General features: G+C 36.6%; 1 protein-coding gene across 1 annotated transcript; it reads right to left on the bottom strand.

The window, feature by feature from the left end:
- On the bottom strand, nucleotides 1-13,352 carry il12rb2 (interleukin 12 receptor, beta 2a). The gene is made up of 16 exons (XM_048200044.1): nucleotides 13,193-13,352; nucleotides 12,807-12,916; nucleotides 10,064-10,312; nucleotides 9,495-9,609; nucleotides 9,187-9,362; nucleotides 7,747-7,880; nucleotides 6,781-6,922; nucleotides 6,165-6,250; nucleotides 5,549-5,744; nucleotides 5,206-5,382; nucleotides 4,998-5,096; nucleotides 4,289-4,444; nucleotides 3,952-4,089; nucleotides 3,062-3,161; nucleotides 2,875-2,962; nucleotides 1-1,356 (listed from the first exon to the last, which is right to left on the bottom strand). Exons 2-16 carry the CDS (start codon nucleotides 12,874-12,876, stop codon nucleotides 985-987), a joined length of 2,298 nt encoding a protein of 765 aa, XP_048056001.1. The 5' UTR covers nucleotides 12,877-12,916; nucleotides 13,193-13,352; the 3' UTR covers nucleotides 1-984.
- Between the last annotated feature and the right edge of the window lie 303 nt (nucleotides 13,353-13,655).

Genomic DNA, 13,655 nt, shown 5'->3' with positions numbered 1-13,655 from the left:
TTTAAAAAAAAAAAAGACATTTATTCTTTTCTCTTTTTTTGTCCTTGATGCTTTGACATTAAAGCTTTACATGCAATTTAAAACATTACATTAGGACAGTATTCAGTTGAGCTGATGAAAAACTTATGTGATGACACTCTATTATTTGTGTAATTGGTCAAACATCTTGCGTTAGCGTAAGTTGTAGATATGAGTGCTGAGTCTCCCACGATATTGATGCTTGTGCAAGGTTTTCTTGATTATTGTGAAACAGTTAAAAAGTTAAAGTGAATGGTTAGTGTTGGTCAGCTGCTGAGTGTTTAGTGGAAAGAATGAGTTTATAGAATATGTCCGAAAAACCTTTTCAACTTACATTCATTAAGTATCCATACTCTAGATTGGCTGTTACCAGTCTGTTAGATCATCTGCATTTCAGAGATAAGTACCTGAGGCAAACCATGTGTGCTGAAAAGGATATGAAGTTAACCTTGTCTCAAGAGGCCTACACTGCCACATCCATCAAACACAACTATGCAAGCTTTTAAAGTAGGCATGAAATGAACTTCTATTTTCTAAATGCATGTTATTGGTCTTATTGTGAACGATTCGTCTATTTTGTTTTATTTTTTGACCACAATGTTTAATTAAAATATAATTCGATCTTTCGGTGAAACTTCTCTCTTGTAATGTATGCCAGACTATTCCAATCATTTGATCTGTTTAAACCCGCCCCTTTCTTACAGCTGACTGTAAGCTCATGTTCAGATCTGCCTCCATCTTTTTTCACCCTTTTTTCCCTTAATCCATTTCATTCTGATGTATGTCACAATATAGAAGAAAAGATCTGTTGCTACTTCCATTACAGCATGAGCTTAAGCTGCTCGCAGGTATGGCTGGGAAAAGTTTGTCCTTTTAACTGACAAATTATCTTTGGGATGTCCATGATTATTTTTCAGCATCCTTAGTACAGTCACAGTCAGGTCAAATTTTAATGCCTGTGGAGGATCACGTGCAATCCAGAAATTCACTGCAGTCTATTTTTACTGCATCCAGTGTCAACTTTCCTCCAGTTAAAACCAGCGGTTCCAAGAAAGGGCTGTGAGTGCTTGGGAAGAATTCAAATTCATCCAAACACGCCTCTTCTTCCTCGTTCTCTTCCTCTTCTCCTCCACTTATTGCGCCGTGAGTGGAGATGTAGTCATCTGTGTAGTCTGTGGTCCTGGTGCTCTGGGTGGCATCAGAGGAACTGGACTCCTGAGAGAAGCTTTTGATGTAGGTGCAGGGGAAGCTGGGGTAGGGAACTTCCTCCACCTCTACATTTTCGGGATCCTCACTCACGCTGGGGTCATATTTGTGAAGATAGAATTTAATTTCACCCTATGTGGAGACGGGAAGAGGGACAGGCGGGGATTGATTAATGAATTAAAATTGTAGTTCTGATTGTACAAAGCATATTACTGGTATGAGCATTTGCATGGACTTAAGAAGTCTGCTTTTAGACAGTCATGAACGATGTGGATGATGTGATTACTAAGCACTGTTTACATAGAACGCACAAGCGCTGTGATTTTAAAGTGCATTTGTGCTTTCCATACACATTTGCATAATTTTCAAAGTTTTTGTCAACAGAAGTTACAGCATTTTACCAATACTCGGCCAAAATAACGTTTGAACGTTTGGAAGTGAAGAATTTACTTCTCACTTCCAAGGATTAGTCCACTTTCAAATAAAATTTTCCTGATAATTTACTCACCCCCTTGCATTCCAAGATGTTCATGTCTTTCTTTCTTCAGTCGAAAAGAAATTAAGGTTTTTGATGAAAACATTCCAGGATTATTCTTCCATAGTGGACTTCAATGGCCTCCAAACAGTTGAAGGTCAAAATTACAGTTTCAGTGCAGCTTCAAAGGGCTTTAAATCATACCAGACGAGGAATTAGGGTCTTATCTAGTGAAACGAATGGTCATTTTCGAAAAAAAATACAACTGTACATGCTTTATAAACACAAATGATTGCCTTGCACATGCTTCCGCTTTCTGTATTCATCAAAAAGCTTACATTGTATGTCCTACGCCTTCCCTATTCTACTTACGGAAAAAACCGAACTGGCGCCGCGTTCGTTCCATAAGTTGAAAAAAAAAAAAGACTGATCGTTTCGCTAGATAAGACCATTATTCCTCGTCTGGTATCATTTAAAGCCCTTTGAAGCTGCACTGAAACTGTAATTTTGACCTTCAACTGTCTGGAGGCCATTGAAGTCCACTATAAGGAGAATAATCCTGGAATGTTTTCATCAAAAACCTTAATTTCTTTTCGACTGAAGAAAGAAAGTCATGAACATCTTGGATGACATGGGGGTGAGTAAATTATCAGGAAAATTTTATGTGAAAGTGAACTAATCCTTTAAGACATAAATTTTGTATTGTAATTTGTAGTGTTAGGTGGTTATTGCAATGAGCACCCTTAAAACTAACTATTTACATTAGCACTCTAAACATTAACCTTTTAATAGCAAATCACAATACATGACAAAATAATCAAAATATAATTTTTGGGCCGAGTCATGCAGCCCTATCATTTTAAAATACAAAATCAAAATAAAATACTCGAAAGCACAAAAGATTAGATATTTTATCTGTTTACTTGCATGGCATGTGACCATTAACCAACAGCAGAGAACCATGAACATGCAAATAGGTTAAATTATTGTCATATTAAATTAAAAGGGGTTCGGCTGACAAAAAATGTATGGGAACCCCTGTAACTGATGAATGATCATTTAATCAGTTAAATATTCATTTTATTTGGATGTTAAACATGCCCATAAATGCTGTCCAATTAGGTAGCTCACTAGTTTTGAAAATACAGTCTGTGTGGGCATCTTCATACATTTACCTGGTCATCAGTGTACGTCTTTGCACAACTGCTGTTTGCTGGATCTGGAATAACTGTAGGCAGCAGACACTGGCAACAACTTAAGAATCTATCGAGCAGAACAGACATGGCAGTATTTTAAATAAAAAAGTCTAAAAAATAAAAAAGTCTTTTCTCTGTGGATTTTAAGCATTCTGCTGTTTCATACCTTTTCTGCACAGAGGAGAACTGACAGATGCACAAGAGGATTAGACAGGACAAAAGTACTCCTCCACCAGCCAAGATCACATGGGACAATAGTTTCTCAGCTGAAAGAAGATGTCACTTATCAAAATGACTGAAAGACATCTTTTTTTACAAAAGCGAGTTGAAAAAAAGAATGCTGGGTGTTCTGTGTCTAGTGCTTTTATTTAGCTTATATACACTGATCAGGAATAACATTATGACCACCTTCCTAACATTGTGGTGGTCCCCCTTTTGCTGCCAAAAAAGCCCTGAGCCATCAAGGCATAGAGTATGGCGTGTGAAAGTAACATCCACATGGATGGCAGGGCCCAAGGTTTCCCAGCAGAACATTGCCCAAAGCATCACACTGCCTCTGCCAGCTTGTCTTCTTCCCATTCATCCTGGTGCCATGTGTTCCCCAGGTAAGCGACGCACACGCACCCAGTCATTCACGTGATGTAAAAGAAAACATGATTCATCAGACCAGGCCACCTTCTTCCATTGCTCCGTGGTCCAGTTCTGATGCTCACGTCCCCACTGTTGGCGCTTTCGGCGGTGGACGGGGGTCAGCATAGGCACCCTGACTGGTCTACGGCTATGCAGCCCCATACGCAACAAACTGTGATGAACTGTGTATTCTGACATCTTTCTATCAGAACCAGCATTAACTTCTTGAGCAATTTGAGCTACAGTAGCTCATATGTTGGATCGGACCACACGGGCCAGCCTTCACTAGCCACCTGCATTAATATATCCCACCCACTAACAGGTGATGAAGAGATAATCAGTGTTTTTCACTTCACCTGTCAGTGGTCATAATGTTATGCCTGATCGGTGTATGTTTTCAGTGCTATAATCTGCACAAATACATACCATCTGTTGGTGTGCAGAATGGGAGTTCACTTCCTCTGGGTCCCTCCCCAGCATCTGTCCAGGCAGTGACCCACAGTTTGTAACACTGTCCTGGTGACAGACCACTAATAGTATACTGTTTCTTTGGATAGTCCACACCTACAGTCAAAGTTAGGCATTAGAAAGCTATATTAAAATGCACTAACATTGCTGAACAATGAACATCCCAAGCAATTAGCAGTCCTATATTATGTTTCTTAAGCAAAGAAATGTAAAAATAAGCATCTGAGAGTCAACAGTAAATATATAGACTGGTAAGTTAACCTCCAAGTTAACTGTAAGGTAACCTGTGCCTTACTGTAAGTTTGAGTATCTTCCGTTAACTTGTTCCACAAGTAGATGGTGTATTTTTTCAAACAGCCTCTTCTCTTCTCTTGAGGGATTTCAGACCATTCCAACTGCAAGTTCTCAGAATTCTTCAAGACTGGTTGAGGAACTGGACCTTGTTCTGGAGCTGTGAATTTCAAGATACAGGGATTATGATCAAGAGATTATATTTTTTCACTTTTTGTTTTGTTTCACATCAATCTACACTCCATACACCATAATGACAGAGCAAAAAAGTGAAAGCTCTGTGACAACTTTGCAAATTTTCTAAAAAGGATAAACTGAAATAATTACATTGTATAAGTATTCATACTCTTTTCTGGAACACTTGAGATTTAGCTCAGGATCATTCCAATTCCAATTTCGCTTTAGATGTTACACTTTACCTTTGCATCAGTGTTGTATCATGTTGAAAACATTGCTGCTTAATATTTTTGTTGTAAACATTTTTTTCAGGATTCTTTGATGAATAGAATGTGCAAAATAACAGCATTTATTTGAAATACTTATTTTTCTGTAATATTATAAATGTATTTACTGCTACTTTTGAACAATTTAATGCAATCCTTGCTGAATAAAAGTATTATTTTCCCGTTAAAACAGTAGTGTGTACATATATTTTTTATATACTGATTCAGAATTTTATATACAGATTGCAAAATAAGCATTAAGCCTCCAACCTGACTGCCATGTGGAGATGCCTCTAAAGTGTGCCATTATGGGACCAGATGTGTGCAGAGCAGTGACTGCAACCCGATAGCATTCTTGAGGCTGGAGACCTGGACAGACAGCAGAATAAAAAGTACAAGGAGGAGAGAAAAAGTTTTTATTCCTCTTAAAACCAACCAGCTAATTTTGACTTAACTCGTATCATCCAATCAAACTTGCCTGTAATGTTAGCTGTGTTATCCAGTACTCGAATCCACTGAATCCTGTCAGTGTATCCAACTGGATACCAATGAACCACATACTCAGTTACTTGGCCTGCAATGGCAAACCTCTGCCAGGAGAGGGCAACGCTATGATTATTTAATAGTTTGTGTGGCAGGAAACCTGAAGCAAGTCCTGTGAACACAATAAACATGGCTTAACTTTGCTATATTGACCACGTTTAGCATCTTTTCCACATTAGTTGGAGTAAAACCAGTTATTTGGCTCAGCATTGGTAATGTGAGCCAACAAAACCACAGTTATTTGTCTCACATTAGCTTTGTTTAAAAAACAGGCTTACCTGGAGAACGCAGCTTGATAAATTTGGCAGGAGATTGACCCTTTGAGTTAACTGCAGACACTGACACAGAACAGTTAGAGCAGCATATGTGATGATTTCTGCTGGTTGGAATTTTGTTGCTTGAGTTCATCTTCTGCTCCAGAACACTTATATTATACTTCAGAATCTTCCCCTTGGCATCTGATATATTCAGTTCCTAAAACATAAAGAAAATGTAAATAAATGGCATTTTTTATCATGCAGTTCAATATTTCTGAATGCATTTATCTAACAAAAATCTGTGACTGAGTCAGCCATTAATGACACGAGGCACAAATATGACTCTGAAAGAGAGAATTCTCAAATCCATCATTTCCTTTAAGCCTCTACTCATTTTTTGTAAACTGAAACTGACTGTCGACAAACTTTTGGTTTCAGAGTAACAGTGTGTTTGGGAAGATGCAATTCACACTAAGCAAGCCATCACTTGGTGGTTTGACCTTTAAGGGCGTGTGTCTAAAATAAAGTGCATACTCTACGGACAGGTTGTGCAATGACCTGTTTGTAGAGTATGGACAGCTAAACAAAACATTTAAAGAAAAGAAAAGAAAAAACAATTTTGGTAGTTGAAGGGTACCTTCCAAACTATCTGGAAACACTTATTTCCAGACTGCGAGTGTTTCGGTTCTTGGAGATACCAGACGTCAAGCTCCTTTACAGGAGCTAAAGAGAGAGGGAGAAATAAACAAAAACGTGTTACAATCCGTCACGTTCTTTTTCTTTCAGTGGGCATGTAAACTGAGTTAACTGTTGAAGATTAATATATTGTAGGATTTATTTCTTTTTTAAGTTTCACCAGAAGTCAGTACTTCCCGTCAAATTTGAAAGTCTTTCACTTCTCCTGTACATCCAGTAACACTGAAAGGTTATCAAAAGTTACTTTAATCTGTCAACACTCAAGTTTGCTTCATCTATTTTTGCCCCCATTATTTTAAACACCTGAGGTATGCTGACAAAGAAGCATGACTATCCTACGTCAGTATAGTGAACTTATCTAACACCATCATATTTCTGAAGTACCCTTTCCAGAACATGAGTAACAACCTACATTCATTTAATCCCTCTTACACTTTCTGTTGACTTTAAACGAGATAACTACATAAAACTGCACAAGATAACTCACAATAACTACGAAAACTGCCTTTAAATCCCATAATTACAAAAACTTTACAAGAATGTATTTAATAATTTACCTTCCTCTTCAGTTTTGGTTTCCTTTTCTTGACTCCAGTCACTCCACAAACCTACTCTATGGTTTATTTTCCTCCTGATCTGGAACTTGTACTTGGTATCTGGCTGCAGTGAGGTAATATTCAAATTCATCTTGGCATTAGTCTGCGGAGACAGCACAATACGATATGTTCTTATCACATCAGTTGTAATATCTTAACTATGAAGATCTCTCTGCTTTACTTTTAAAACTCATTAGTAATTTTGAAGCTGCCTGAGAATGTTTGAATGCGTCTTTATTAAACACAAAAAACACAAAAGGAAAATGGAATATGCAAGCTTAGAAGTTTTTACACTGTTTTTATGCCAAACACCATTCAAATCTTTTTAACTTTGGTTGTTCCATGCAAAATAATGGTTTGGATGGATATGAGGGTGATGACAAACATTCATTTGGTTTGAACTATCTCTTTAAGCGCTCAAATGGCAGGAGCACTTTCACTTGTAGGAAGCATCTTTAGGTTTAGAATCAACCAGTCCATCTCTGAACCTCCAAGCAAATTTATTCCCAAATTAATGTATTCTTCCCAAACTGGCTGTACTGTACTGTATTTAATACTACTGAATCATTTAATTGATGGAGATACATCAAGACATACATTGTGGGAAGAGCAACAGTCAGCGGTTCAGTTTCCTAACGATAAAGATTGAAAAAACCCCTTTCTTGACATTTCTTATTCAAGTTTTGAGTCATCATGGAGGGCTTGTGGTTTGACGACCAAACAATTTGTGAGGTTTTTGTGGGTTTTGTCTCTGTCATCATGAATCGACTCTTTGAAACTCTGCATTTTTCTTTATCAGCTTTACCAAGCCAGATGACTGATAGGTCTGCAGAAGTGGCTTGATTCTGAATACCAACCACTTTGGTTTGATCATAATCAAAGATTTTGAAAAAGAAAATCTACACATTTTATAATCAGAAGTTTTACCTCAAGTTTTTTCCAGATCCCATTTACTGCTCTGTATTGGACTTCAACTAAGTCCATGCTGTGATTATCTGTGTGTAGGTGGCACCATTGTGATGAGCAGTTCACATGACTGATTTGAGGTATTGAGGGTTTTACTGTACATAAACAGAGAAGCAATGCATCATTTTTAGTCTACAGTACTTTACATGCAAGATCATTATTTTTGTTTTTAAACAAAATTCAGGATAAGATCTACTGCTGCATTCGTCTGTAATAATGACGTCAACTAGTGGGTTGATTTAAAAACAGCCAACTCTGTAAAACTGACCCAATTTTTATTCTTTGGAATCCCCCAACCAACAACATGACCAAATGACAAGAAATAATTATTAAAAAAAAAAGTCTTCCATGTTAATCTGAGTTCATAGTCATAAATGGCTAACAATTTGTATGTCCTTAGTTTTTTTTTTTTTTCTATGACATGAGAGATCAAATGTGGAAGTTGAGAAATATCTGATATTATGTGATATATATTTCACAAGTAAAACCATGAAAAGTTTGGAGAAGCTTCATAAAAATCATGAAAATACAAGTATTTGTTCTAGTTCTGCATTCTTCAATGCAGTGGTTCTAAGCCGGGGGGCGGGGCCCATGAGGGCAAACTTCCAAGGTGGTCTCTAGATGACTTAGATTTCTTTAAACGAATCAACTTATTTCTTATTTTAATCCTCATATATTCAAACTTGTATGGCACGAAGGTGAATAATTTTGAAAGAGTGATCTAGACCAGTGTTTCTCAACTCCAGTCCTCGGGACCCACTGCTCTGCACATTTTGTATGTCTCTCTTATCTGACACACTCAATTCAGTTCATGCAGACTCTCCTAATGAGCTGATGATCTAAATCAGGTGTGTTAAATAAGGGATACATACAAAATGTGCAGAGCAGTGGGTCCCGAGGACTGGAGTTGAGAAACACTGATCTAGACTTAAAAGTCATGCAAATTTATAAAATCATAAAAACATGGGCATTTTTGATGAACATGCATTTTCTATTTTATATAAATATGTTCAAAAATATTATAATATCAGGTAGAAATTATAAGTAAAAAAATATTTTTAAATATCTTTAAATATTGTTGTGAACAACAGGGGAGTCAAAATGGTTGGGAACCACTGCTTTAATGTGTTGTAAGTATGCAAAAAGAAAACTCATCCACACGCTGTACTGACTGGCTGTGATTTTTTGCATCATGCAGCATTTTTGCTTTCATAGCGGACACAAAACTGCTTGTCGTATAATGATTTTTAAGGATAAAAAGCATTGAAAAAAAAAGTCATCTTTCATTTTTGCATACAAGAGTGGCAAAATTCTAAGTTAGTAATTCAGTCATCTATATTAAGCATAACTCATGTTTTACAGTTTTGATATTTGAAATTATGAGTTTGGGAATTTCTTTACCTATATTTCTGAGGGTGAAGGTGTGGGGACCTGAGGTTTTTGAACCCAGACTATTAGAGACATTGAGTGACACAACAAGCTGAGACATTTTTGAGCTTTTGATGGGGAATGTGGACCAACAAAATCCTGTAGAGTTCATAACACTCTTATAGCTGGGGTGCGGGTCACCTTGAACCCTAAAAAACAGGGAAAACATCATGTAACGTAATTATTGAGACTTTTACTTGGGTCTCTGTTTTGGATTTTGCCATATGATCTATAAACTCAAAGATCCTCCTTGAAAAGATGATTTGACTCTTTTTACTAACCGTAACTGACACGTGGTCACGAGTTTGGTATCCCTTCCTGTTATCCAAGTGCAGCTGACATTGCCAAATTCCGTTTTTCGAATGCACGTCAGATTTTGTGGAATATCTGGAGGGTCTGAAAAAGAAGTACATAACTGTGTCATGCATGAGATTTTGCTTCAAAGTTTCAAAGACTCCACCCTTCCCAAAGTGTGAAACAAATCATACTGCACTTTTCCAGCTAATTTTGTTTCATTGATTAATTTTAACTCTTCACAAGCATTTGTTTATCTCTCTGGCCATAATTTGTTATTGAGATTAGGTAAAAAAAAAAAAGTGTTTTTATTTTGCATCTCTAAAGGACATACTTCAAGCTATGTGAAATAATGTGTTATAATGTAAGAAAGGGTTACCACACTTTTGGACCAATGAACCTCACAGACTTTTGAGATTAGGATAAAATCATTATATACAGACTACATTCACAAAGAGCAGTTTCTAGCTGATTTCAGAGCTCAGAGTAACTTGGAAACTTGCATGTGTGTGGGAACACTGAAATAAAGACACGTTATAGAAAGTTACAAGCTTACATCCTGGAGTGATGTCAATCCCACATGGGTCTGGTTCATGGGCCTCCTTACACTTGCAGGCGAAGGTGCTGAACTCTGTTAGATTCTTAACAGACACCACAATTGAATTGTTGAATTGTTTATAACTAATTTGTTTCATATTCAGAAAAATTTCTTTGGTGCATTCCTTGATGAAGTTGCAGGAGATTGTGAAATTGGAACCTAAGATGACTTCATTGCCTGCGCTTGAATTTACAGTGCACACAGATCCTGTAAGATGCAGAAAAACAGAGAAAGCAACAAAAATTGTCATCACAGAATAGTGCAGGATAATGTTTGCACCAGGATCGTAACCATACATTCCTCCTTTCCGGTCAAAATTCAGATTAGTTATGGGTTTGTCGTTACGGGTTTATCGATGGTTAACTCTTAAATTATTCAATTTTGTCCACCGCAGTCCTAATGTGTTTACATCCTTAGGTTTTAATAGTGTCATTCAGAACAATTCCTGAAACTAAGATACAGAATAATTAAAAAATAAGGAATACTAAAAGAAAATAAAACTCAAATACAAATTTAAAGGCAGAAAAATTAACACGTCATATTTCATTCCGGATACATCCCATTCTTATTAATGATGCTGTTCTAAATATTACGTTTTGATTTTCAAAACATATATATCTCATGATGTATGGGTGTTTTTTGAACTGTGGGCAGATTTGGCCCTGTGGGCTATTACAGTTTTTTTTGTTTTGTTTTTTTTTTACAATTGCTATCAAGCGATTAACAATACCTAAAGTACTTTTCTAAACTCTTAACACAGCAACATACCTACATCACACAATTGGCCAAATAGTTCATTTTCTGGCCAATACCACATTTTGTTAAATAAATACAAACTCTATATTTCAAAATGCTAAAAACATTTTTCTACATTTACTAGCTATCAAAACACAGCAAACCCGACTCAAAATTGAATCATTTTGTCAAAACACTATAGCACTAGTTTTCTATCCAACATGAATATAGTCAATCATAGCGTAATGACTGTCAAAATACTAACAGTTGATGGCATTTCAAAAACTGCATTGTCATGTTCCAATTCTACTTGCAGACAACAAGAAATCTTTTACTGTCATGTTCTTTTAAAGTCATGTTCCAATTCTACCTGCAGACAACAAGAAATCTTTTACTGTAAGCCATTCTATATTTTTGGTTAAATCCATGTGTGCTCAACATACTATCTAAAAGTGAATGAGGCATTACTTTATAGAATGTACAGGGCAGCCACTGTTCAAATGGGTCCCCTATGCAGAACTTCTGTTGCAACCTCAGTATAAATTGCTTTCTGGGGGTGGGATGGGGTGTTGATGGTGCCCCCATAGAGGGTGGGATGTTGCAACCTTAGATAGTGCCCTACGCAGACCACACATTCTGCGTATATGGAACAGTGGTACTGGAATCGTAGTAGTAAAAGCTTTACAGGTAGCTTTTACTTATATGAAAGCATGAAATTGCTGTCATTGATCAACAACAAATCCAACATACATGACGTTTGGTTATTATATGGAAGCTTTTTTTCTGCCACAGAATAAAAAAGTATAAAAGGTAATTGTGACTTTATCTCACAATTCTGACTTTTTTCTCAGAATTGTAAGATATGAACAAGGAATTGAGAGAAAGAAATCAGAATTGTGAGATAAAAAGTCACAATTGCCTTTTTTATTGTTTATTTCATAGCAGAAATTAGCTTTCATATGTGTAAGGGGGCACAATCCAGCACACATTCATCCTCCTCTCCCCTGCCTCTTATTCTCCCTTCTGTCCTGACCCAACTACTCCTCTCCTCCTTCATCTAATTCACCCAGATATTATTATTAGTTGTTTTGCAAAAAAAAAAAAAAATCAAAGAGTCCCTTTTTTACTGTATATGACCAAGTAATAGAAAGAGCTTCAGCACCTGACTATGCTTCTGACTGATATCGGATTCTTGAATTTCTCAGTATTTCAGTGATCTGTTATCTAAAAATGCTTAGCAGTTGTTACAATATTTTTAATATATTTTTCAGCACTTTTGATGTTGTTGCAGAGGCTTTGTACTACATTTAAGGTTTGGATCATTAGGTCTTCATTCTGTCACGCTGTGTTTACGCATTTGTAAATAAGACCAGGAAGATCTATGATTTTGATATTGGGTAAGCTTGTGTGAAAAGAAAATGTAAGCGTTTTAGAAACATGTTAGTTGACTGCACATTGTGAGAAAACGACATGAATTGTGTTAATGGTATGGTCACAACAGACGGATGTTGTGCTAATTGTGCGAGTTTTAAAAATGTGACTACAGATTGGACAAAATGATGTTAGCAATTGAAAAAACTGTAACAATATCCAACAGTCAATACACATGCAGCACCGCAAAACGTCAGCCAATTTCCTCTGAAATTCATGAACATTTCCACCACATCATCAAATTATGTAGCCTACTTTTTGTTTTACAGCATTTTATGGTAGTAATAAGAATGATAAAAATAGCATTTTAAACATTTTTTTGCAATAAAATAGTTTAGTCTTGCAAAGGCTAATTTCAGAGCTAGCATTAAATAGGCCTGTTAAAAGCTTTTTGAAAAGTAGCAAAAATAAATGACGAAGGCATGGGAAAGTTTCCAAGACCTTCAAATAACGGAGAGAAGTTTGATTGAATAGAAATAAAATCCTGGGGCATAAAATTGAGGACAATTTTAAATTAAAAACAATGATGGCATACCTTCATGTGCACCTGTAGCCAGGATGAAGCACAACATGACGGGGACCAACCACGTACATTCAGAAGACATCGAGCTCAGTGCTGAAGATCACACAAACTCACAAGACCCTCTGCGGACAACCATTCATGAGATTTTAAGCGTTGCTTTCCCATTTTACTTCCTTATTGAGAAATTCAACTCACTCCTGAATCATTTAGACATGTGGAAAAGTATTTCATTCTACAAACAAAACGAAGATATCTAAAGTCCAGTAGTGTATAAGCCCCTACATTATAATGGCAGAGCGTTTGTTGCGTCGCGTCAATTTCGCGTAACTGTTAAAGCTGAAGACCAGAATTTTTTTTTTTAAAATATTTGGTGGTATATAACATGGTTGTACACTTACCCCTGCCCATGGGACAAAAATGTTTGGTCTGGTCATTTGCGCTGATTGTGGGTTTTAATGTGTCAGTAGAGCCGTCAAGCGCATCTCCTCTCTCTCTCCTCTTGAAGAACTGAGAACGCGCAATGTCTTGTTTGATTTGCGTGAGCTCGAGTGAGTAATGAGCGCTCGTGACATCAGTGAGCTCCTGCACTCTGTATACTGTAGGACTGAGTTATATTAGTCAGGAAAGCTTTTATTCATGTCTGTAATTTGAAGTACAGATGACACAGTAAACATAACGGTCTTCATTTTGTGGTTTGTAAAAACAATATTTCTTTTAAATATTGTTTATTGTTTTAGTTGTAGCCTAAAGCTCAGGAATTTAAACCTTAATTAGGCTATAACTTATATACACAATGGTGAGACAATTAACAGCATGGATCCTACTAGGTTGGAAATTAATTTTCATATTATTTTAACCATC

Source organism: Megalobrama amblycephala, linkage group LG8, assembly GCF_018812025.1.
Source record: "Megalobrama amblycephala isolate DHTTF-2021 linkage group LG8, ASM1881202v1, whole genome shotgun sequence".
NCBI classification, from domain to species: Eukaryota; Metazoa; Chordata; class Actinopteri; order Cypriniformes; family Xenocyprididae; genus Megalobrama; species Megalobrama amblycephala.
This window is presented reverse-complemented; position numbering and strand designations above follow the sequence as displayed.